General features: G+C 35.9%; 1 protein-coding gene across 2 annotated transcripts; it reads right to left on the reverse strand.

Annotated features, from left to right (window-relative positions):
* Positions 1–1,219: 1,219 nt before the first annotated feature.
* LOC131926501 (cysteine-rich secretory protein 1-like) lies at positions 1,220–26,792 on the reverse strand. Of its 2 annotated transcripts, XM_059282003.1 has the most exons (8): positions 26,581–26,791; positions 16,161–16,234; positions 13,654–13,770; positions 12,440–12,527; positions 9,905–10,050; positions 8,255–8,349; positions 5,231–5,319; positions 1,220–1,984 (listed from the first exon to the last, which is right to left on the reverse strand). In XM_059282003.1, the coding sequence occupies exons 2-8, from the start codon at positions 16,230–16,232 to the stop codon at positions 1,857–1,859; spliced, it is 735 nt and encodes a 244-aa protein (XP_059137986.1). In that variant the 5' UTR covers positions 16,233–16,234; positions 26,581–26,791; the 3' UTR covers positions 1,220–1,856. The 2 variants fall into 2 exon arrangements, with proteins under 2 accessions (XP_059137986.1, XP_059137987.1); XM_059282004.1 differs by lacking the exon at positions 5,231–5,319 and having other exon boundaries at positions 1,839–1,984; positions 26,581–26,792.
* Between the last annotated feature and the right edge of the window lie 866 nt (positions 26,793–27,658).

A 27,658-nucleotide genomic window follows, 5' to 3' on the forward strand; every position in this document is an offset into this window, starting at 1 on the left:
TTTCTTTAAGTCTTGATATTCTGTCATCTACTCCATTCATCTACTTGACCTTCCCCTGAGCTTTGGTGACTTTTTCAACTCTACCTTTCTTTCAGTTGGAGTTACCTTTAATATTTCTTTCTCTTCGTGAATATAGTTTTCAAATTCTGAATTGTCTTCATCATTTTGCATATATATATACATACTATATATATATACTATATATATATATATATATTATACACACACACACACACTACACATCACTCAGGCCCTATTTTTATGTTATTTGAGATATTTGTTAATGTCTTGCTGTGAGATAATGCTTTTGTACACTGGTTTATTAAAACGCTGATTGGCCAGTAGCCAGGCAGGAAGTATAGGCAGGATAAGCAGACAAGGAGAATTCTGGGAAGAGGAAGGTTAAGTGAGGAAACGCCAGCCCACCAGCCAGGGAACAGCATGTAATGGCACAAAGGTAAAGCCATGGAATACGTGGCAAAATATAGATTAACAAAAATGGGCTGAGTTTAAGTGTAAGAGCTAGTCAATGGTAGGCCTGAGTGAATGGATGAACAGTTTTAATTAATATAAGCCTCTGTGTGCTTACTTGGGGGATATGAGTGGGAAAGACTTGTCCCAATTGCCCTCTGGGCAGGACATAGGAAAACCTTCAGGCTACAATGTCTTCCTTAAATCTTCAAATTCCTTGATAAAATTTTGTGATGTTTTAAAGATTTTGTGCCCTGAAGTTCATTCTCATTGTAAAATATTTCTGTAAAAGTAGAGGATTTGGTGGAATAGGGTCATACTGTTGGGGCCATACATGTTGTGTTTTAGCAATTTGACCAGGAAATGTGGATTTCTTTCATTGATTGTATGTCTGATGTTAGATTCTATGGTGCATCAGAGTTATCCCAGTGCACAGGATGTCTTAAGGCTGGAATTAATTCAGGTGTTCTAGGGTCCATTGTACTCACCATTCTGTGGGAGCATAGTGGATATAAGATCTGGGTTAGGCCTGAAAGTTGGATATGCCAGGGGTAGGATCAGGAATATTAATCAAACTCGGCTCCACTACTGTATATTAATTGAAGTGTGTACTGATTAGTGTAAACTCTTGTGAAGACTAAGAACCTTAATGTCAGTAAAAATTAAGTAGCTGTATCATAAATATTATAATACCATCCTGGAATAAACAAACTCCAAATCAGAAATTCAAACAAATACTAGAGGAGGATTAATATGCAAATAGTAAGATTTATTTAATTTTTTTCAAACAATCAAGGTCAACACAGTCACCTAGACATGCAAATTCTGTTCATTACATTTCATTTTTATACGGTGCTAGAAAAACTCAACAACTAAAAAGTAAATTGAAGTTTAGAATTTGAACCACTAAGTCCAGGGCATGTGAAGAAGAGCAAATGGTGGGAAGAAATCAAAGAAACCTAATGAGGATTTGTTTTCAGATATAGTTAGCTAGGTAGAGCTAGGAAAGATGACTGACAGTTACAGTGGAAGTATATGCTGTTCCTTTATTCCGTTGTGCTCTTGGAGTCTGATTCTTATTTTCAGGATGGAGTTTCAGTGACCTTAGTCATACTGACAAACAGTATAGCCTTGGGCTTGACTCAACTCCATAAATGTGTCACAGAAATCAGAGGTCAAGGTTCAAAGGTATTACTGATTATGTTATTTCAGAGTCTTTGGATATAAAACATTTCTACTAAATAGAACAATAGAGAAGAAAGGAATATTTACTGTTTGGAATCATTTCAATGTATCTGTACCTCAAATTTTCTAGTGGAATGTGACTAGCCTAAGTAGAGGAGGTGGTCTTACTTCACATGGCCCTGTTCATTTGTACTAGAAATTTAATGAATTTTGCCTTCACAGTTACATGTAGCTTTGCACTCTTGTTTAACCATTGGATAGTCACAGGTTAGTGAAGCCTTCAATTCTGCACAGTTAGAAAACTTATCTTCATATTCACAAGTATTTGCTGAAAAAAACAAAGGAATTCATTATTTTGTTATTATTTTCCTCTATTAACAGAGACAAAATAAAATATATGAATTGGGAGAAGGGGATTGAGCAAATGAATGAATGTCCTTTAAAATTAGAGCTTTATGGCATATCTTTGATATGAATTAATGTATTTCTTCACTCACAAAATGCTTGAGAAATTTAACTTCAGTGGTTCTTTGAGGAACTAAGCTATCTACAGGCTAGAAAGATGGCTCAGTTATTCAGAGTCCTTGCTCTTGCAGAGAACTGGTTTTGATTTTCAGAATCCACATCATGGCTTAAGACCACCTGTAACTGCAGTTCCATGGGACCAGTGCTCTCTCCTGTCCTCCATGGTCACTGGGTTCAAATGTATGTGCATAAATACATACATGCACACCAACATTTATAAACATAAAATAAAGATAAATACTAAAAAAGAACCCATTATTTAAAATGTCAGTCATTATGCAAGTAATTTCTAAACTTGTGAATGCTTAATATTTAAACTCTATATTCTTAGCAAAAAAAGTTTCATAAACATGTTCTATAGCTACTGTTCCTAGCAGCCAGCCTCTTTATGTAAAAATGCTGACCATTAATTAAATCATTCCAGAATGTTCTGTTGTCCAAGATTGCCCTAGACTTAATTCTGTTTTTCATACAAGAGGAGCTAATTTTGTGAAAACAGAGGCTTGGAAAAGTAGGTAGTGGAGAATTTTCTTCTGATTATTAAATATTTATACTCAAATGTACAACAGTGACCAGAAACCCAACAAACTCAATTGAAATTCATGACCCTACAGTCTTTGTCATGTTTTTGATGTATTTCGGCAGCTCATGAACCTCCATTCAGCTCACCCAGTCTCAGAGAATTGGAAACTCATAATTACCAAATAATTCAAAATATCTTGTTTATACCCTGTACTTTTGGTACCTTTTATTAAGAGAGAGTCTTATTTGTTGCCTAGGCTAGAATCTAGCCCATACAATCATATACCTCTGCTAATTCAACCTCCAGAGAAGCACCACTACAGGCACATGGCTAGTCCTCTTCCACTTTGTGTGGTGGTTCTCTGCAGGCTTTACAGCCAGCAGCAGGAGGAAAAAAAAAAACATGATCCATAAAGAGATAAAAATCAAAGTCAGCCTGACTTTATGGTAACAGTGCTGGTCCAGGACTTCTAGAGTCTGGCTGAGATCATTTTATATTAGCCATGTTTAAGTCCAGCATAATTTTGGAAAAAAAAGTTATCTGATAACAATTAACTCAGTCCCAAGTACACAGCAATTTAAGACATGTTTACATTGAGATTCTTTACAAAGTACATCTGGCTTCTTTCATAAGAATGGGTACCACTGACTCAGAGATAGTGTCCAAGATTTAGGGTCTAGGAAGATGCTGAAGTAAACATAACCCCTGTGGGTATCAGGATTGGCCAGGCCCTAAGATGACATAGAAGTCACTTAGGCTGTTGTAAAGCACAAGTGACATCACTTGTAAGAATGGGTTTTATGACCTAAAACCAATGCTGAAGATTTACAGGTAAAGGATCTAGGATAAGTAAAAAAAAAAAAAAAAAAATCTGGTAGTTACGGCGGAATAAGTCTTATGAGATAGCAAAGGATCACCAGGATGTAAAACCTTGTAATTCCTGGCATTCCAGAAAGAGCAGTTATGCATCTCATTCCACTGAAGAGATAAACTCTATGTTTAACTTTCCTGACTTCCCTGGTGATTATGTGTGTGCACTAGGCCTTTTTGCCCTTTACACCTCTCCATATGCATGTATATATTCATCATCACTGAACAAGCACAATTAACATAAAAGTATTAGTATTCTACCTCCTCTCTCTGCAACCCATTTTCATAACTTTTGTATTAATAACACAAAATGTCTGAATCGATATCTCCTACTTGGCTCTTTCATTATGCTTTGTCTAAGAGTTCTTTGAATTATACACTATACATAACTTTGAATTATACACTATACATAACACCTGGGAGATTGATACAGGAAGATCAAGAAGATTGGGATCAGACTAGACTACATGGTGAGTTCTAGGTGAGCTTTTTTTACATAGTGAGACCCTATTTCAAAACTAAAAACAGCCTAAACCACAAATAAGTAAATTTAAACTTCAAAAATAAAAATAAAGGTCATTTTCTTTCTCTTTCTTTGTTAATTTTTCAATTTGCTATTTGTTAGTGCTAGGATAGTCTCCTTTAAAAGCACATTCAGCAGAGCTGTGGATACTTGGCTCTTCCTTTTTTAGTTTATAATCTTAATATCATTAGTACTGTGAACTTTATTTAAACAAATGCACAATAAAGAATTCTGTAATTCACTGGAAATGCACAAAAATCCCAGGGAATTGCCACCAGAATTTTCTATATTAACTTTGATGTTATTTTCCATTTTTATAAATACCTTATTGCTGTTACAGTTTCTTTATGTAGCCTGGGCTAACCTGGAGTTTGATCAATATTCCAACCTTGGTTTGAACTCCTGATTCTCCTTCCTCTGCCCACAGAATGTTGGGGTTACATTAATTCTTTGTATTTATATTCATAATAATACTAAAAATGAGATACTATGACATTCATTTCACTTCCTTCCTGTAATGAAATCTCTCACACCTTTATTATGGAAGGGGAGAACTAATTCACACAAGTTGTCCTCTAACCTCAACACACAATCACACACAGAAGCCATTTCACACATGCATGTCTGTACATATACAGAGTGACACAAATACCCATTCATAAATAAATAAAAATGTAACACAAAATTCAAATGATGCTCTGGAGGAGCTTGAGAATTTATTGTACTAAGCTCCTTGGTGGGTAAAGAATTGTAGTATATTTCTTCCTTCTCTGGGCTGACCTGTGTACTATTATCTCAACCACTTAGATTTATATTGCCTTGTCTTCTTAAAATGCCAACATTAAGATCCTACTGTTATTGAGGATAAAAAAATTCACTTGAAATTTATGGAATTATAGCCACAGGAATATTTCTGTAGACTCCAATAGCAATAATACCAATATCGTTGCAAGTATGCACTGATTTAGATGTTTCCATCGACAACATAGAGTATCCTGTTTTTCAATGTCAAAAGTATGTTTATACTAAACAAAGGAAAATGTGTAATTCTAAATGGTCTTGAAAATAAGGCCATGCTGTTAAACCTTAAAACAGATTTGATATTATTACATTAGTGTTTTAATAAAACTTACTGCAGAGTCCATCTTCACAGTGATCAGGACAAAGGGCACATGGTTGTCCTATTGTGTAAGGGATGTATTGCCTTCTTAAATAATTACCACTGAAATTGAAATAGAAAATTTCAAATACTTTTAATTTTTCCTGTACACTCAAATACTTGCATATATCACACACACACACACATACACACACACAGATAGATAGATAGATAGATAGATAGATAGATAGATAGATAGATAGATAGATAGATAGATGATAGATAGATAGATAGATATACACATACATATACGTGTATATACGTGTATATATATACATATATAAATGGAATCCTATTAAAAGCATTAGTTATGCCACACAAAAAAACTAACATTTCCTAAGAGTATTCAGATATAAATGTGAAATGATGGGATAATTAATCCATTCACTTTTTCCCTCAACCATCATGTCAGAACCTGAGCAACTGAAATAGAATAAATACGAATCTAAAGGTTTAGAAATGTTTTATTGTTGAAACACTCTCTTCTTTTCCTGATAAATCTGGAAAATACATGACAGGAATGCTGCTTGAGTATAAAAGATATTTCCTATAGATAAAGTTAGATACAAGAAAATGCTGTGATTCCGACAGTGTGGATGAGGTACCGATGATGTGCTGAGTTTCAGGTATTTAGCGTATAATTGTGAAAGTCCTAATGCTTAGGAATGTTTGGGGTTTTCTAAAGGTAGCGCGTGGGTTTGAGACTTCTATGCTTATCAAAATGAGAATATTAATGACAAAAACTCTTTATATAAACTCTCTGAAGGGTGCAGTACTCTGAAAGTGCCAAGCCTATACCCAAGTAGGAGCATCACTTCACTGATCATCACAGGAAATTAGAAAAGTCAGATTCTCCATTGCACTAAGGGTGGCAGAGGGGGTGTGCAATGCCCAAGGGCTTGCAGCAGAACCTCTCTATATGCAGAACACAGCTCTAGGTGTACGAGCAATGTTAAAAATGAAAAAGTCAGAAAGCAGTGTACAAGATCTGTCACTTGCTCCTCTTCATTACTCCTGACACTTCTAGGTACCAGGCTCCAGATGCCGACTTGACCAGGCAGCTGGATGGAGTCCAGTGGCTTCCTTCTTTGTATTACTTAATGCCAACAGAAACATGCTTGAAAATTCTTTGAGGATCCTACTATTCAACACACAACAGATTAGAAATGAATGATGTGAAAGACTTGATTTGAAGACCCTCAGCCTCTTGTTGTATGTTTATTGTATTAAAAGAATAATAGAGCTGGAGAGATGTCTCAGGACTTAAGAGGACATTCCCCTTTAATAGACTTGGGTTTGGTTCCCAGCATCCACTTCAGGTGCCTTGCAGATGTCTGTAACTCAGTTCCAGGGGATTTGATGACTTTGGTGTCCACAAATGTTTAGGGTTGACAACCTGGGACTGGATAACTTATCATGAGTCTCCTCCATGAAAAAAAAACTGATCCTTTCTTAAGACCCATAGCTTACCCATAGCTCCTTATCCAGGTCAATATAGCCTTTTGTTATCACCCTTGGTTGCCTCCCTGAACTCAAAGATAAGAGCCTATTGTTAAAAACATCACCAACGTCAGACACAGGAGTTGGAGAAATTGAGCTAGAATTGACCTGGAAACCTCTTTCTTCCAGATTAGCTCTCATAATATTAGAAGATGCTATGTAAGATGCGAAGGGAGAAAATAACCAATAGTTTTATCTTTCTGCAAAACTGTAACAATGACTAGCCTGCTTGCTATTTTTCCAAGCTTAATTTCTGTTGCTTTATTTATGCATGTGAACACCCATACACCCACAAAGGCCAGAACAGGTCCTTAGTCCTAAAGTTAAAAATAGATATGACCTACTTGACATGGTTGTTGGGTATCAAACTTGGATTCTCTGAAAGAACAGCAAAAATTCTCCACTACTGAGTCATCTCTATAGCCCAAATGTTGCTAACTTATACCTGTAAGAATTTATTAAACTTAAACTTAAAAGGCTTAAACTTCAAAGGCTCTTTGAGTGGTCCTTAATATATTTCAAATAGTTAAGAAAGCTAAAATCTTAAGTTTTTCCTTAGAATTTACTAAAAAATTCTGAAAAACTCATTTATTATATCTTGATTTTAAAGCCAGAAATTTACTTCCCTTCTATGCTATGTTGGAGCTCTTAAAAAAATTCCCATGAAAAAAACGAATATATATTCATAATCTGAATGTTAACTGAATTTTTCTTTAAAAATACTTTAATTACATCTGCATCTATGTTTGTCCATGTTAGGCTTTGTGCTAGTACAATAACAAAGCTGAGATCATGAATTTGTGAGGAAGTGTGGGGTAGGAAGATTTCAAGCAGAGGGGAGTATGGAAACGAAGGAAATACACCACTCCTATATGAAATTCACAAATAATAAAACAAACTTTTTTTTGGAATTTTGAGTAACTATTCTCTGTGTTGTCCTGTCTGGCCACAAACTCACAAAGATTTCCTGATTCTGCCCCTCTCAAGTCCTAGGATTAAAGGTGTAAACCACTACCGCACCTCAACAATTAAATTTTAAAAACAGATACAACAACCTATATAATCAGGGGTAAGATCAATTAATTAGAAGCACCACAATCACTAACCTGTGTCACTCACTCATGTTCACTCCTGGTCTACTCTTAAAAGTTTGCTTTGTAGCCTACAAACATAGCATGAACAGACAATACGAATCTTACAATCCTCATACTTGGGTAATCATGAGGTAACCATTAGTCCAGAAAACAGCAATGGAGGAGGGAAGAGAGATTATTTTTAAAGATAAGGAAAATGCTTCTGAGTTTGATTCATGGAACTGATGAGATGGACATTTCAAAGATTTAGTTAAATAAGTTTCAACTCTAAGAAGTATTTAGAAGTTTTTATTTCCCTCTCCATGTACAAAATATATCTTTAATTTGTTTTTATACTATGATAATTTAAAAATGTCAAATTGCATTTGATATTGCTGAAAATAAACTTTGAAGTGGATACTTACGGAGGACAATAGTGACAAACATATAAGAATTGCAATAATTGGTGAGAACACTTAGCAACTCCACATGCAACTTGGAAAGATGAATTCCAAACAACCTATACACCCAGAGACAAAGACAAGGCACAGGTCAGAGAGGAAAATCATGCAGAAAAACAAACACAAAATTAAAAACACCATTGGTATACTTTGTTTCTATATGCCTTATAGATATATTTAAGTGACTGAATCGAACTACAGATGTTAGAACATCCCTAAGGGGCTACTGTTGGTCAGCTAGTCTGGCAAAACTTCCAGGAAGAACTCAGTGGAGTTTATAAAGGCTGAGAGTGGCTTCAGCCCCATCTCCAAGAAGCTTTATTCTTCTTTCCCATCTTTGACAGTTTCCATGATGATGAGGATACAGAAGGCTGGGATGAGGCCAAAGAGCCTCATGTCAAAATGAAAGGCATCAAAAAATCTATGGACACCAGGAAGACCCTGGTGTGATGTATAACTCCTTTGACACTACTTTCAGCCCTACAGGCATGTGACCATAAACAGCTAAAGGGTAATCTGGATATCAGGTCAATTCCTGGTCAGACACCAAACTGACCAAGATGTTGCTGGTGACTACTCTGAAATGCCTTTGCAAAAACAAGTGTCCTATGTCCATAGAAGCCTGGCCTTGAAAGATGAACCAGAACTCCCCCCCCCCCCGCGAGTATCATAGAAGAGATGGTCCAGTTTGATACTCTAAGGTGTGATCATGAGTGTCTTCTTATCTGTGTGGACAGGGATCATGAGTGGCTTGCAAACCTTTCTGGTTCATCGTGATGGAAGGCCAACACTCAGCATATTTCCTAGAAGTTGTATGTGGTAGATGCTTCTTTGTGGAGCTCTGGCCTTGGATATCCTAGTTTCCTCCTGAAACTGTGTTTCAGCTCAAGTCTCTCAACCTACAGGATCTGATCAGGTCAGATATTGGGAGTTGACCCATGCCTGTACCACAACTTGATCTTTCCTTTACCCAGCCAAGCAGGATCCCCACATCCCCTACTTCCTAGTTATGGAAGGCCTTCTTTCAGTGGACAGGATGGAGCCAAAATCTTATAATTCTTGCTAAAAGAGTCATTTTGTTTGATAGGAAAGGGCCCAAGGCCCTGGCCTTTAGATCCAGCAGGAAGGTAGCTGTCAGGGTTTTTGGTAACAAAAGTCCAGGAGACTCTCCCCTTTTCACTCAGGAGCCATACAGAACTGATGTACAGTCCTGTTAAAGTCTGGGGAGGTGCCTTAGAATATAGGCCATTACCTCTGTTTGGGGACTTGAGTCAAGAAATTATGATTAGAAAAATAATCAAGTATGTTCCCTTACAAAGATTAGATAAGCCATTGAAAGCTGGCAGCTCAAATAGCCAATGAGTGTCAAGACCAATGAACAACAAACAACTCAAGATCTTCCCCAAGGTGTACAGATGGTGTGCACTCTCTCTATGCTCCCTGAAATTGGGAGAATGTGATAGGATGACAGGAAGTTCAAAGCCATTCTGAGCTACATAGTGAGACCATGTCTCAAAAAGAAAATAAAAACTCTCTGAAATTCTTTATTGAAATCAGTCAAGTAATTAAAAATATTTTCTTACCTAGCACTTACAGAGAGAGTATTTTTCTTACCTGAGTATAATGTCCAACTAATGCATCAGTTGGATTTGGGCCTGAACCAAACTTGAAATCTTTGGCTTCATCAAACCAGCTTTGGATTGCACGAGACCATGATGCTGGATAACTTGCCATGAAGATATTCTCACCACATCTTAAGTCTAAGGAAAAAGACAGACTACTCACAAAGACAGCAATAAAGAAAAAAAGACACACACACACACACACACACACACACACACACACACACACACATGCACAGAATCCCTGCTTTTTAAAGTCATTACTCAGTTCCTTTTGAATATTGCTTAAGGAGCATGACTCAGACCTGATGAACCTTTAGCTGAACAGTAGCCGTAGGTATTCAACATGTGTATGCTAAACACGATGAGCACTAAGTAGATAGAGAAATCTTTTCTTCAGTAGCTTCTATCCTCAAACTCATTCATCCACACATTAAATTCTCCACATCTGTGTGCATATGTGTATGTGTGTGTGCAAGCCTGTGCCTCAAGTGTACCAAATGTGTATTTGCAGTCTTAAAGAAGACCAAGATTAACTCCTTTCATTTCTCTCCTGAGTAGCTAGAGATTTTTATAACAATTTTATGTATTTAGGATTATTGTTCTGTGTGAGCCTTCTTTACAGTCATTCTTTAAAAACTACAAGTACAAAGCAAACAAAACAGAAAGGATTATATTTTCAAAGTATATAGGTCATCTGTGGTGATATTTTATTTGTGCTCTAATAAACAAAGCTTTCATGGAGATCAGAGGAAAAAGCTAGAAACTATGTTAAGCATAGAGGCTAGGCAGTGGTAGCCCACACCTTTAATCCTAGCATTCAGGAGGCACAGATTCATCAGGATCTCTGTGAGTTCAAGGTCACATTGGGAACAGAGCCCAGCATGGTGGCACATGCTTTTAAACCCAGCACTAGTTGACCATAGAAGTCTGGAGGTCTATACAGACAGACAGGAAGGGATAGAACTGGAAGGGAAGAGGAAGTGATACAGCTGGGTGGAGGGAAGAAGTAAGATGACAGGGCTCAGAAAGGTATATAGGCATGAGTATACAGGAAGTAGTTGTCTCTTTGGCTGAGGATTTCCTAGAAGTAAGACGTGGCTGGCTTGCTCTCTGATCTTTCAGCTTTCACACCAATACATGGCTCCAGGGTTTTTATTAATAAGACCGTTTAGCAATTCATGTTACAGTCATGTCTTAACTAGAATATTAAAACTTCATGGGCTAGATTTTCTTCAAAGAATGGAAAAAAAAGCATCTTTTAACCCCCAAAAATAGCTTAGTGTTTTTTTATCAAGCTCTGTAAATAAAAAATTACTTTAAACTTTAACTGAATATTGTAGCCTTTTAAATTAACTTTTAGTCATTATGTTATTAAATTAGAAATGTCTAAGAAGTAAAACCTTTAAAAGAGATTATTAATTTATTAGGTTTAAATTGGGCCAAAGGTGATCATTTTTAATGTTTTCAGAAATATTTTATCTCATGGCCCATTTATTAATTTTGTTATCATTTTTATACTTCCTTATGTAAATATTGTTTCATAGTTTATTTTTAATTTAACATAATATGTCCTTTTAGGCTTTCATAAGTTGATCTCACTAAAAGTTAAGAAAGAGCTGGGCAGTGCACACACATTGGTGGCTTTCACACAAAATCCCAGGACTTAGGAAGCTGAGGTTAGAAGAACAGAAATTTGAAGATATCCTGGGCCATATAGTGAGACCTGTCTCCTCCCCATCAAAAATAATGAAGGAGATAATAAATGTAAATACTAAGATACTGATATTTCTTGAGAAAAATGAAGAATTAGTTGATCAAATTAATATATTTCTATAATTAAAAAGATAGCTTGGAAACACAAAAAGCCATTTCATTAATAATTGGGTTAAAAACAGAAATTCTAATTTCAGAGTGCTGGAGAAATGGCTGAGCATGTAGGAATATACCTCCCTATTTCAGCAGACTTCAATCCAACTCCTAACATCCATACAGTGTAGCTTACCACCACCTGTGACAACAGCACTGTGACAACCACCTGTAACCGGTAAGCTCCAGATGGTCTGGTGCCTTCTTCTGGCCTCTAGAAGCATTCTTACATACATGCACACATGCATAAATATACATGACACACATACACATAGATAAAACCATAATAGGATAAAATTAAAAAGATTCTAATTTCACATTTTCTTTATAAAGCCATAATTAGTAATTATTTTCATCCAGACATCAGTTTCTAATCTTCAAAGCAGAGAAAGAGAAGATCCACATCTTGCTTCAATTGTAAACTGGTTGCAAGGCACAAAACTGGCCTCAGGAAAGACAGTTTGTGTAAAATATAAAACATTCAATGAGCACAAACTGCAGACTTTCAGAGCCATCTCTGCCCCAGAGATATTTAAATTTAAAAAAAGGCAGCATCAGAAAGGGTGTTTATTTACAATTTTTTCTTAGCACAATATGAGAAAATGGGCTTTCCTGTGTTACTCTCCATTCAAACATAAGCGATTTTTAGTTTACATACTGGTGGTCCTGAAATCTGCAGGACTGTGTTGGTAAGTGCACTGGCTTGCCCATTTCTGTGCATTCACTCTGGCATCATTGCTCCATTGCTAAAGAGGAAAAAAAGAAGATATCCATGGAGTAACTCAAACATCAGAGTCACATGATCTTTGTACACAGGCTGATATCGTTGCAAAATTTCTGTAGGCACCTTCTGATTTTCATCATAATCAATATATAATATAGTATATGTCTAAATTTTTATGTTAGCATGTGTATTATCAGCTTTCATGGTAGCATTTATAAATAAGTTTATTTTGCATGTTTTCCTCCCCCCATCTTCCTGATCCTGTCCATCCTCCCATGCATGCCCTCTCACCCACAGCCTCCATTTGATGTCACACCTGTTCTCTTTCCTTCCATTTCCCATCCCTTCTATAGTCCTTCCCAACCCCCAACATTGATCTTCTTAGTAGTTTCATAACCTATGTCCAAAGATACTCGCTCTTATCTATGGACTGTTCTTTACCAAATAAATACAAGTAGTCTGTCTTCCCAAGGCCACAAAAAAGTACTAAAACCTTTAATGATCTAAAATTACTGAAATAAAAACAGGAATCATTAAAGACTGAGTAATTGCTATAGAGCAAGTATCACTAACCATGTTGAAGTACTAAGACTATTTTTACAGCTGTAAGAAGTTGCCTCATAAATCCTAGCTTCATTTTTTACCTCGTTAAATAAATTTAAGAGACACATGGACTTTGGATCTGGATCCAGAGAGTAGACTATTTAGATGAAGGGTTATTGGACCTTAAAGGAGAAATCTTCTGACCTTAGGAGAAAAGAGTGAGCCAAAATAACATCGTGGCTTTTCACTGAAAACCAAACTCAAAATATTTGATTTTAGTTCAGTAACTATAATTGATGTAGCACCATAATACCAATGAGTCACTGTTATAAAAGAAATTTAATGAGTACAACTCTGATCATTGCACAACTAAACACAATAGAGAAGTAGAGAACCAACTCAGTCTCTACATGCATGCTATAGCATATGGACACACACACACACACATGCACATAAACAAAACAATGAATACATTTTGTTTGTTTTTTTTTAAATAGAATCCACAATAGAGGCCAACCCTCTTAAAGCACACAGCAGAAGCCAGATGCTATCCTCAGGCTCCAAACACAGCTCTCAAAATGCACTGTCCTGTTGTGAGCCCTCACCATCTTTAGTAAGTCACTACCAGGTGGAGAAACCATTCTTCTCAGTTGGTTGTGCTTGTTTACAATCTCTTCTTGGACTGACACTCTAGAGGTTGTCAAATCCTCAAAATTCATATTCTGAATGGAAATAAAAGTAAAGTCATGTTAGTGTATGTTAAGGTTGCATAAAAAGTGAATAAGTTGTCTAAGGTGAATGAAAGTCATTTTTAAAGTACTCGGGCCAATGTTAGTCATTACCCTTAATAATAAATTTAAGAAAATCTATGACTTTTCATGAGAAACACTTTAAATGTAAATTTTGAAATTAAAATGAATTCATGGCATATCAACTAAAAACTCTTCTGATGCTACAAATGTCAATTTTGATTTAAGAGAGATCTATAATAATAACCATGAACAGTAGAGAACCTTAAGTCATTCACACTCAGTTAGGCTGTAGCAAGGAAGTGCTAAGGATAAAGAAATATAATTTACTATAGACCTTAAGAGGGAATAGCCATTTGACCAGGAGTTTGAAAGCTTGTGAGATAACGTGTAGGCCCTTAGCCAATATATATGCGCATTAGAGAAATTTATATGTAACAGAGTTTTGTGATCACTCTGAAGACAGCTTTATCTAATAGAACATCCAAGTCAATTTGGAGACAATGGGTTCTTGAAAATAGTTTAGCATTACTGACCTTACATTTCAAGGGACAGCAATAAGCCTGCCAAGTTAACTCAGATGCTGATATTTAAATTTACCTTTTTCATTTGTGTGGCACAGGTGGATGGAGTGATATTATGTGAATTGGCAGAGATATAAGAGCCACTTGCTGATATAAACATACTCCAAAATGTGCTGTTTTATAGTGTAGAGCAAGATGTTACAGCATAACTATTGATGGACTGACTCTCACATTCATATCTTAGTGCTGGGATCAGTTGTTTCTCCTTTCTACAGTCTTACTTCCCTCAAGACTTTGCAGATATTGCACCATAGATCTAATTACACTGCTTTGCCAGCAGCTGAGACATGTTCATCTCTCCCTAATGTATTATGTTCTGAAGGCACTATGAAAGCCTTGTGCAAAGAAATCTCTCACAGCTAGTGATTTCTAAGACAGAAAGGATGTACATGTTAAAAAGTCATTGCTTGAAAATCTTCACATTTTATTTTAATATAAAGTAACAGTATCCCCAGATGTTTATTTATTAAGGGAATGGAATCATTTTCTAAAACATTTATACTTAAGTATATATGTTTGAGTAGAATATGGGTTTGTGTAATGAGTGCAGTGCCAGTGGAAGCCTTAAGAGAGTATGAGATGCCCTGGAGTGTGAGTTTCACGTGGATGTAAGCCACCTGAGGTGGACGCTAGAAACCAAAGGGTCCTCTTCAAGTGCAGTAAATGCTCTTATTCATCAAGCCATCTCTCCAACCCCCACCCCCAGACTTTTCATTTAAACCTGAAAACTCTACCTGAAGATGTTTTATTTCTAAAGACAATATATACGGCTTCTGAGAAAGCCGTTATTATTTTCTGCTTGTTATGCTACCTTCTGTGGTAGCTAAAAATTCCATGAAACAATACATGTGCTTACATTTTCTTAACAGAAAGTTGTAGAGATTTAAAGAAAAACATACTAGAAACACGGAAATCTGAGTTTAAAATGTTAAAGGGTTTGTTTTGGATAGAAAAGTGCCCTAATAATTACAACACCACAAAGTAAAACCAAGAGAAAAAACAATAAGTGACTCAGAGAGATGAATCAGTTCTCCATGGTAACTCTCAAAGAAGCCTTCATTAATAAAACTTGGCTTGAATGTCTCTGCTATGAGATCTTGAAATTTTATAAAGAAGTATCAATAGACCAAAGAGAGACGGGAGGGGGAAGGGATGAAGGGAAAGAGAATAGATGGTTCAAGGGTTCTGTAAAATACAATCAATTTAAGAAGGAAACTGGGAATGCAAACAACTTGAAAGATCACCTAGATAATAATCTCCAGGTTACTAGTTTGATTATGGTAACAAAAGACATATAATTTATATTCCAAAACAGGTTTAACCAGTTATTGGTACTCGGTACACTTGAGGAATTCTAGTAGTCTTCAATGCAGAGGCCAAAAGAAGAGAATGAAGGCTACAGCAATCCCCAGTGCTTCTAATTTTTAGTAGCTTTCTAACTAAGAGGAGAGTATTTTGCTGGTACTACACATTCCATCATTAAAGAAGGTGACTGAGCCTCATCTGGGATTGTCTAAGCATAAGAAGATATTATAAATAACAAATATTTGGCTCACGTACATACTTATTGTTTGCATAGTAGATATACTTAACCACTCTGGTGTGTGTGTGTGTGTGTGTGTGTGTGTGTGTGTGTGTGTGTGTGTGTGTGTATTGCTAAGGATCAAAGTGAATTACTCCACACTCTGGCTTTCCAGAATTTTGAAGAGTGATCCTGTAGCTTCCTAGCCTTCATGGTTGCCTAGATTTTACTCATAAGATGCTAAACCTTACCCATACCTCATAGTGTTCACGAAGAATGGATGGGGGCAATACAGCAGCCAGGAACAACAACAATGCGAATAATGTCATGTCTAGAAAACAAAGAAGAGAAAAAAGATCTGCATTTAAATGTTTAGTACGAGGAGTTCTGAGTAACACAGAAGGTATGGGGGAAGTAATGAGATTCATTTCCAAGATTTACTAGCAATATAACAAGGGGGACATACTATTTATATCATCAAAATGATAATAAAATCAACTCAAGAAGCCTGCTGCAAGCTGGTGCAATAAGGAATAAATCAAAGTTCCTAAGTGCAGCTCCCCAAAGCAGGCACCTACGAGTGGTCCGGGTTATTAGCCTCTTCTCCAGAGTCAAACTCTAATCCATGGAGGTCCTCTCTTCAGAGTCTAGAAATTTAGGAATTCTTCCTTTGTCCTTTCAAGAGTAGCAAAAGCACCCAGTTATTACCATGGCAGGGCACTACTATGACATGATTAACCCTTGTTTGATAAGTAATAGTTTGATAGTAAGCTCTGCCTACCCTATTATAGGATGTTTGTTTGTTATTCATTCATTAAAAGTTTTTCTTTTATTTTAGAGACAAGATTCCACTATGTAGCCCAGTCTAACTTCAAACTTACAACTTTGCCTCAGAATCTCAAGTGCTGAGACGTATCTGTACGTCTGTACACACAATTCTTGTCAAATTTTTCATCAGTGTCTTTAACTTGGCTCATGTGCCCACTATATTAACACATTTATTCTCAAAAACTGGTCCATAATACCAAGACTGAACCTTGAAAATCTTAGACCTTCATCATCATGTTTTACATATAATGGTAAATGTATGATAAATTAATGTCATGTCCAACAATAGGGAAAACATTTAAATAATTTGGAAAATATTCTCTTATTAAGAATATTAAGTAAAACACACTCTCATGTGCGCACACACACACACACACACTTGATTGATATGCATGTCTATATATATATATTCATACGTGTGGAGACCTGAGGCAGACATCAGGTGTTCCCAATTGCTCCCTACCTTATAAGTTGAGACAGGATCAGTGAGGGAGCCCAAACTCACCATTTCAGTTAGTCTGTCTACAAAGCTTGCTCTGGGTATTCTCTGTCTCTACCTTCTGCCTGCACTGAAGTTATTAGCATGCAGCCACACCCACCTGGCTTTTATGTCTGTTCTGGTGACTTAAACTCTGGTGCCCATGCTTGCATAACAAGTGCATTCTCTACTGAGTCATACTGCCAGCATCTACAGCGAGCTTTTAATGATTTCTCCTAACCAGAAAGAAGTTTGTCTTACTCTACAATTAATAAAGGCCTATATAGATGGATGTAATACATAAATAGGTAAAGTTCATAAAACATTCCAAAGCACCCTTTGCCCCAATTTAGACACACAAAATAGCATAGATTATGTTTGGTGTCAGTTGTTATGTGACTCTCTTTGGGCTTCGTTTAAAACTCATAAAAACCTAGCAGTTAAACACAGTGATTCAATATCCCACTTTACACATGAATAATCTCAGTGTTAGAGATTTAATACTGACGCGTCATAAAAATTTTGGGAGCAAAATGAAATCTAAGTAGGGCTGTGTGGCGTCATAGCCTTCAGTTCTGAGAGCCAGAAGCTCCGGTGATTTAGATGATTATGTAGACAAGGAAATATGTCGATCAAACCCCAGCAGAGGTGCCTGGGGTGAGTGTATTACTGGAAGAATCACATGATAACTAGTCACGTTCTCCTGATTATCTACTGTAATAGTTTCTAAATACCAATGTCTTATTGAATCATCACTCAGTTTGCTTTGTCATGTTTATCTGAACTATGAAGCAATCAGCACAGAACATAAATACTACAGAGCTGCTAGAAGTCATAATGGACACAATCTGGACAAATATCCTGTAAGAAAAACAGCCTTGTCAATTCCTGAAAAGCATTCTCTTTTTTTTTCATTTTCCAAGAGTGAATACTTCTGCTTCCTTGAATTTGCTAAGCAGTGGCACTGGAATCTGAGCTGTGCTTGATCTACAATATTTGAAATTTCTGACTTCACTTAAGCAACTTACCTCTGTCTTTTGTAAAATGAGCTTCTCACTCAAGGATTGAGATTTACCACATAGCAGTCTATTATCAAATAGCTCTTGGGATTGACACTTATTATAACTTTGCATTTGAATCCAACATCACAAGTTTAGCTAGACTGGCAGACTCTGTAGGTTCAGATGTTGACTAGTCGAGTATATCATTTAAACACATGAAGAAAAGTATGAATAAATACCCTTTGGAATTACAATCTTCCCCAAAGTCATATAATTCCCTTTTAAATGATATTAAGTAGTATCATAATATCCTAATATTCTCCAGTCATTTCCTGTCTGCCCCAAACACAAATATATATGAGGGAAAATGCTTTGTCATACAAGATATATACACCATTTATACATATAAAGAACCTATAAGCTACCTGAGTATATTCACCTATAATCAGAAAAATAAAATGTTTTATTGTATTCTTGTCTTAAGTGTATTTTATGGACCAGTTATATATTCTTATGATCACCAATAACACATTTGTTTCAAGTTCATAGCTATAAGGTTGAGTTGGACAATTTAAAATCATTAGTAAGGCTACCTTCTCATCCATAATCTAATAATATTTGCATTAGTACACAGAAAAATGCCTGCACTCCTAAATTGTAGTTCTAATAAAAGTACCTCTAATATAACTACTTTAGAAAGTCACAGATATTATTTCTGATTTTAGAATAAAGAAATTCATTCTCACATCTCTGTAAAAAAGCATTTCCAGATTAAAAATAAGCTACTTAAATCAGTATACTTAGCTTTAGAAATTAAATTAAAAAATGTATTCAATAAAATTATCAGCAGGGACTGTCAACAGTCCAGATGTGCAAAAACCAACTATAACATTTTACTACCAATAAGTTATGAATGTACCGGCATCAGGCAATTCATCTTAAAATAAAATAGTGCTACTTACTGCTGATGTCCGAGCAGAATAAAATGTTTGTTCTGCTGGAAGAAGAAAGGTGGTGACAGACAAGAGTCGGAACTGTCTATATGTACTCTACCTATTTTCTGCTTTGACATAATCTGGTTGTGCAAGCACATCTTGGTTAACAAGGTATGACACAAGATCTTTCGTGGCAGATTTTATAGCTGATCATCTAACTGAAATTTTGACATCATATGGTGACTCTGTATAAGGCTATCAGAAACAAATTATTAGAGAATTTTACTAGCTCTTGAGTGCTCATCTAGTGTTATAATGTATCTACATATTGGTCAGTAGATGCTCCTACCCAACTCATTTGCATCTTATCAGAGCTGTATTTCTCTCTTTTAATGGGGCTGCAGAGGCGACTCAGTGGTTAAGAGTAACTTATGCTCTTACAGACAATAGTGAGTTCACTTCCACCCATGTCATTTGTCTCACTGCTACTTGTAACTCCAGCTCCAGGGACCTGACACCTTCTAGTCTCCCTGAACACTTTGCCCACATGCAGATATCTCTGCATAGAAGCAAATATATACATAAATATGCATAATTTTAAAAAATAGTTCCTTTGTGAATAAGTGTTAGATTATACTTTTCATGATCTCTAGAGAATTCAAGATGTCTACACAGAAATCTAAAACATCTCTGATTAGTTGTTGGACCAATTTGATTTAGAAAATAATTGTGTCCTTTACCTTTGTAAATTCAATATGATAGTGCTTTACACAGTATATTGGTAAAGAATCCCAGAGCCCTCTGGTATTTTTAAGGTCCCTAGTATTAGCTTTTATTTTCTGGTCAAAAGAAGTTGAACACAATATTGAGCAACATATCAAATTGCTATGATTTGAGTGTGAGAATCCACACGAAGTTTTGTGATTTCTAAGCTTGTTTTGATAACATAAAAATGAAGCAGGACAGACTAACAACACAAGTTTCCTAAGCAGTGATGTTAAGAAATCTTTTTTGATAAATAAGCAAGACTAAATTATGCAATCACAAATAGTACATACATAGCACTAAGAGGCATTTCGGGAGGCTCATATTGTCATATACATTGTAATACATCATGCATAATTCAATAATCTATTTTCATTTTCTTATTTATCTTTAAGTTCACTGATTTATGTGAAAAAGACATACCAGAGAAGATAATCTACTCAACAAATGTTTTAATTGTATATAATAATAGGCTTACCTATTAGACACTGTTTAAGACAATCTTTAAAGCTCAGGGTGGACTTGACCATAAGAAATTAAAGGCTCACAGGATGCTTAACTCTCTTTCATCACCCCCTAATGTGTATTTTTTAAATATACAAGTGAGAGCTGGGTGGTGATGGCACACACCTATAATCCAAGCACTCAGGAGACAGAGGCAGGTAGATCTCTGTGAGTTTGAGGCCAGCCAGGTCTACAGAGCGAGTTTCATGACAGCCAGAGCTACACACAGAGAAATCCTTTCTGGTCAAAACAAACAAACAAATAAATAAATAAATAAATAAATAAATAAATAAATAAATAAATAAAATAGCTATACAAGTGAAATATGAACTCTAAGTAAGTAAGTAACATTCCTGAATCGCATTACCTTCAGATACACTGTCTCTACCTCCAGCTTTCTATGGAAGAATGTGGCAAGGGCATGATCAGAACAGTCTCCATCCTCACTCTGAAGGCTACTTAATGGTGTGCAAAATTATCATAAGCTTGAGATTTTAGTTCTCATGAACACTGGTGAAATTTTTATAATGATGTCCACTTTGATGTATACGTGGGGAAATACTGTTTAGTTTACTAGTGATTAGATGATATAGTACGTATCATCTATTGCCATGTATCAGGTAATTTCAAGGCCTTTCTTTATTTATGCAATGCTTCTTTTCTTTTTTACCTGAATAAAAGCACTCTATACATCTGTGAATTACATGAGAATAAGTTGACTTTACTAACCAATATGGAGTAACTGATTTCATGAGAAATTCCCACAAAAAGTGAATGAAAATGGCTTGAAAGGCAAATATCTTCTGGCTTATGATTCCTGCTTTACAAATTTTCATAAATTTATTACTTTATGATCATTAAATATGCTACAATATATAAGTTTGCTGTGGTTCATGAAACAACACACATGAATTCAAGCATCAAAGTGATATTAGCTTTTCAATTGGGTTGTCACTTGTCGGTTTTGTTTTCTAATTTCTCACTATTTTTGTGACCTTTTCTTTGTTGAAATATATTATAGCAAATGATAATTTTTCATAACACTTGTTTCCTAAATATAGAAGCCAGAGAAACTACAACTTACAGCTTACTGTTTAGTTGGAAAGTTAAATAGGTAAACTGATTCTTTGTCTACATTATATGTATTTGGATTAGTGTCATAATAAAACTTGTAACTGAGTACACGTGATTGTTGAGGAATCATAATTCAGCAAAAAGCTATAATGAAGGGAATGAATCTATACATGGAATGTCAAAAATCTAGAGAACAATATGTATTTAGGTGAAGTCTAGTTTATTACAATCAAAATGGCTAATGTTATAGACAACCCCTTAAAAATGTCTTCTAGGCTGTTCATGTAGATCTCATTCCATTTCTCAGTCATTGGGCGATCCCCGTGTCTTTCTTGGGGTCCTGTTTTTCAGGTAGCCTCCCTGGTGATGTGAGTAGCAGTCCAGTCATCTTTGTTCCACATCTAGTATCCTGCTATGAGTGAGTACATACCATGCTTGTCTTTCTGAGTCTGGGTTACCTCACTCAGGATGATTTTTTCTAGATCCATCCATTTATCTGCAAACCTCATGATGTCATTGTTTTTCACTGCTGAGTAGTATTCCATTGTGTATATGTACCACATTTTGTTTATCCATCCTTCAGTTGAAGGACATCTAGGTTGTTTCCATGTTCTGGCTATTACAAGCAATGCTGATATGAACATAGCTGAACAAGTGCTCTTGTGTGGACATGAGTGGGGGTAGTGAAGGGCGAGGGTCGAGGGAAAGAGAGCTTGGGGGAGCAGGAGATCCCAGCTGGATCAACAACAGAGAGGGAGAACAAGGAATAGGAGACCATGGTAAATGAAGACCACATGAGAATAGGAAGAAGCAAAGTGCTAGAGAGGCCCACAGAAATCCACAAAGATACCCCCACAACAAACTGCTGGCAATGGTCGAGAGACAGCCTGAACTGACCTACTCTGGTGATGGGATGGCCAAACACCCTAATTGTCGTGCTAGAAACCTCATCCAACTACTGAGGGATCTGGATGCAGAGATCCATGACTAGGCCCTGGGTGGATCTCTGGGAGTCCAATTAGCGAGAATGAGGAGGGTTTATATGAGCGAGAATTGTTGAGACCAAGGTTGGATAAAGCACAGGGACAAATAGCCAAACGAACGGAAACACATGTAATATGAACCAATGGCTGAGGGGTCACCAACTGGATCAGGCCCTCTGAGTGGGTGAGACAGTTGATTGGCCTGATCTGTTTGGGAGGCATCCAGGCAGTGGGACCGGGTCCTGTGCTCATTGCATGAGTTGGCTGTTTGAAACCTGGGGCCTATGCAGGGTCACTTGGCTCGGCCTGGGAGGAGGGGACTGGACCTGCCTGGACTGAGTCTACCAGGTTGATCTCAGTCTGCGGGGAAGGCTTTGCCCTGGAGGAGATGGGAATGGGGGGCGGGCTGGGGGGGAAGGTGAGGGGGGGAGGGAGGGGGGAGAACAAGGGAATCCGTGGCTGATATGTAGAACTGAATTGTATTGCAAAATAAAAATTTTTTAAAAAAAATGTCTTCTGGATTTACAGGTCTATGGAATAATGTATGATAACTCAATTCATGTGTACAATGTGAGATAATAAAATCAAAGTATTCAGCAATTTTGTCTTTATCATTATGACTTCACGCTTTCAACTTGTAGTTATTTTATTTCAGCTCCTATTTATTGTAATAACTATAGCAAGCCATCAGTGTGATCCCTTTGTATGCCGTAAGACATCAGAGCTTATTATTTTTGTCTGTGTTTTAGGACATGCTCTTTAAACTTCTTCTCACTACACCATTGCCTTTGAGAGTTGGGCCAAATTCAAATTGCTTTTTCCATTATTCGAAATATCATACATTTAATAAATATATTTAGTCAGATATCTTGTATGCTGAGACAAAATTACAACAAAAGACCATCTCACTACTAAGTAAAATAGATAATTAAATGACAGGAATTATTTCCCAATTCTGTTACTCAGCAGCTAAGAAGTGTCCAGCAGGACAATCTTGCATGTAGTGTCTGAGAATAATAGCATTTTTCTTAATATTAAATATTCAGTGGACTTTCTTCCACAGTTTCACCACATTTCTCATTTTGTGCATTAAGAATCATTGAGTTACAGTGAGTCAGAGATATTTCAGGTATTGGGTTAAACATGTAATCTTGATAAAGAAAAATAATTTTCATATTTACAGTTTTTTAATTTATCAAATTATGCTCATTAACCAGACTGAGAAATAAGTCCATTCTCTTGGTGGTTGATAACTTATTCAAGATACAAGATTGGCTTAAGTGTCTATACCACTAAATAACCTTCTATAATTAACTCAGTTTGCAAATCTGTAGAGAAAACCACTGCACAAATGATATTTTTTCTGTATATTTTAGTACATAGATAATTGCTTTTAACTATTTAGAGAAAATAAAGGTCAGGGTTTTATGGAGGAGAGGCCTTTAATGTTTCCTCATGGTCAATGTTGCCAGACAATTAAAACCTTAAAAGCTAATTCTTAACTTATAATAAGCAAAACAAAAATTCTTATCAAATTATACTATAATCTATTTTAAACCTTTGTGTATATACTAATTTATACATCTATATAATTTATACAACTTTCCTATCTTTCTTATTTTTATAATCTTCTAATGACTAACTCATCATGTGAAATCATATCCTTTTTCTTGATTCTTAGATTTCAAATATTCATTTTATATCTATAAAAGCATTAATATCTTCACTACAAAATAGGCAAAAAGTGTTCCCAAACTTATTTGTCGGTTTTTTGTACTTTCCCAATCTTGGTCTTCATCTCCATTTCCACAGTTTAGTTAGAACATACTGGTCAGTCATCTCATCAATATTAATACTTTCAAATGCATAGGTTTTATATTACTTGTTTCAATAAATTTTATTCATCTAATTTCCTTTCCCAGACCATCTCAGACCATCAATATTTTGAGGGCAAAAGGGAACAAGTCAGTGAATCCTAAAACCACCATACAAATGATTTTATTTTTTAAGTAATAAAACTAAAGGAGAAAGCGGGGCTGTATCCACTCAACCAGAAACTGGACTTTGTCACACAGTTTCTAGCGAAACAACAGTCTTACAGTCTCTTTAGCTAAGTGATGAGAACTGGAACTTTGTCACGCAGTCTCATTAGCCACACAACAGTCATACATTCTATTCAGCTAAATCTTGAGTGGAGCCACCATCTTCCCCTTTTTTATTTTTTAGTTGATCCATTTGAAATTCCACTGACAGTGTTCTGATGCCTCATGCTAGTCATTGTAAGATGACTGGAAAAAGAAAAATAATAAGTAAGAAAATAAAAATTATCAATTCCAAATTAATAAAAAAAAATGGCCAAAGAGTAGTGGAACCTATATAATTCCTAATAGCCTTAAGGAAAGAAGTTGAGACTTTTTCCACTTTTGAAGAATCAATATGAGTTTTACTTATAGCAGAAATTTTTTCAGGTAGATTATGTTTGAATAATCCCAAACTCCCTTAAGGTGAGCTTGAATGCTGTCCCAAGAATGTTCTGAAGCATTGTGTGATAAAGGAGTAACACAAATCCAGTGGAATTGTGAGTGACAGTCTATTGATAATCTAACCTTAATATTTTGAATTTGATTTTCTATATAAAGCACTGTTTCTTTCAAAGCATTAAGTCTTTCCTGAATACCTCTATCCATGTGTTCCTGAATCATAAGGGCAATAGAAACATTTTTTGATAATTAATTCACATGTTGAGCTGCACGAATTTGTTTAACCAAAGTAGCAGTAGAAAAAAACAAAACTAGCTGCAATAGCAACTAATGCAGTAACTTCTAAAAATAAAGTTGCCACACAAAGTTTACCTCTGCAAAAAGCATGTATAACATTATTCATAACCTGTAAACCAGGATTAGCATACCAATTGCCAGTATTAGTAACAGGAAGTAAAATATGACATGATTGGCCTAATGTAACAAAAGCCACATATGTTACATTAGAAGTAGTACAATTGGGACCTGTCTCAACTGAATGTACCAGGTCTGCTGACTCCCCATGGGAGACCTTGACTTGGAGGAGATGGGATTGGGAGATGGTTACATAAGGATGGCTGGGTGGCGGGAAGAGAGGGGGGGATCTGTGGTTTGTATGAAAAGTGAATAAAATAATTTTTATAATCATAAATAATAAAGAAGATATTCAATTAGAAAGAACACGATGCTTACAAAGTATTTTAAATGAACCACTGTTAGTCTCAAAAATACATAAAGAACCAATGGATTCACTATGTAAAATTGCATAAGGAGCTCCAGTACAGGCACTCTTGATCATTTGTATTGAACATTACTGGATAACACCTAAACAAAGGTTCCCTGATCTGCCACCTTCTCTAACTGTAGCAGCAAAACCTACAGGCTCCTTGTCCATTTTTGGCCTCTTTTTAGGTTTCTTTTGAAAAGGAGATACTGAGGTGGCCAATCCTCCTTAAAATTTTAAATTTCTTCTACCTCTCAGTCGCTTTCGGTTTGAAAAGACTCCCCATTCTTCTTATCTCTTTCCTCCTCATTACTAACCTCCTTTCCTAATGGATCTTTAAAAAGAAGAGGAGCAATTGATTTACTTTGAGGAGAAGTTTCTGTAGATTTTTTTACATTTAGGTAAATCCCCAACTTCCATTGGAGCCAAACCCTGCTTGCTTAATGACCAATAAGCTAAAGCATTTACAGACATGTCTTGTGGCCCATTGGACTCATACCAATATCTAATATCTTCTCCTACTTTATCCCAGTTATCAATATCTAGGGAGCCTTGATTAGGAAACCAAGAACTAAACTCATGCACAAACTGTAAAAACTCACAAACTTGATTGTCATCAACTTTTATTCTATTCTTTTTCAATTATGTTTTGAAATATCAACAAAAAGCTTCCTTTCCTTAGACTCCACCTGTCCCATTGTATTAATTTTTCTTTTTCTTATATACTCTCTTCAGCCCTATTCAATGACCAGGAGAATTTTATTAATTCTTTCTTATTCACCCAGCCCAACTCTTTGACAGGTGGTCTGCAGCACCCTTGTGGGATTCTCACTACACCAGTAACACCTTATTAATACTTATCCTACTTCAGGTCTGATGTTCAGGCACCACTTATGCTGAGGATCAGCTGCAGCAGTGATCAGGACTGGAGAAGGGTGGATGGAGCAGGCGATGTAAAGAACTTGTGCCGGACAGCAGTTTGAAACTTTTCTGAGCCTCTAGGAATATTTTATTTGATACTGTGCTTGGGAAGCAGTGTATGGAAGAGAATATATGTCTCTCTCTTCCCAGAGCCACAGAGTTTATTTTTATATCCTACAACAATGATTACATCAGTCTATATTTGCACTTCAAAAAATATCAAATACGTGACTGTTTTCTCAACATGAACCAAAATGTCCTTAAAAAGTCATAATCATAAGATTCAATGATCACACTTCCTGGAGCAAGTGGGAAAAGTTTAACTAGGCGGGGGAGGAGAAGCCTTGAATGTTTCCTCATGGTCACTGTTGCCAGACAATTAGGATCTAAAAGGCCAAATCTTAACTTATAATATGCAAAACCAAATTTCTTATCAAATTATATTATAATCTATTTTAAACTTTTGTATATATCTTAATTTATATATCTACATAATTTCTGCAACATTCCTTTCTTATTTTTATAATCTTCTAATGATTAACTTCTAATGTGAAATTATATCCTTTTTCTTGATTCTTAGTTTTCAAATTTGCATTTTATATCTATAAAGCACTAATATATTCACTAAAAAATGAGCAGAAAATGTTCCCAAACTCATTTGTGGGTATTTTTGTACTTTCCCAATCTTCATCTTCTTCTCCATCTCCATAGTCTAGTTAGAACATTCTGTTCACCAATTTCATAAATATTAATACTTTCAAATGCGTAGGTTTTATATTACTTTTTCAATAAATTTATTCATCTTATTTCCTTTCCCAGACCATTGGAGACCATCAATATTTTGAGGGCAGGAGGGAACAGTGAATCTTAAAACCATTATACAAATGATTTTATTTTTTAAGTAATAAAACTAAAGGAGGGACTGGGGCTGTATTCACTCAACTGTTTATCTCAAAATACTTTACATTGATATGGATTGGTTTATTGATATAAATTTAAGGTCAAATTTGTCATATTGTATGC

This window comes from Peromyscus eremicus, chromosome 16_21 (assembly GCF_949786415.1).
Source record: "Peromyscus eremicus chromosome 16_21, PerEre_H2_v1, whole genome shotgun sequence".
In the NCBI taxonomy this organism is placed as follows: Eukaryota; Metazoa; Chordata; class Mammalia; order Rodentia; family Cricetidae; genus Peromyscus; species Peromyscus eremicus.

Coding starts and splice junctions, on each gene's coding strand:
- LOC131926501 (XM_059282003.1), bottom strand. CDS start 16,232: ATGACATTATTCGCATTGTTGTTGTTCCTGGCTGCTGTATTGCCCCCA. Junction 8,350..9,904: donor TAGTTGGACATTATACTCAG/GTAAGAAAAATA, acceptor CTGGGTGTATAG/GTTGTTTGGAATTCATCTTT. Junction 5,320..8,254: donor GTTTGTCACTATTGTCCTCC/GTAAGTATCCAC, acceptor TTTCAATTTCAG/TGGTAATTATTTAAGAAGGC.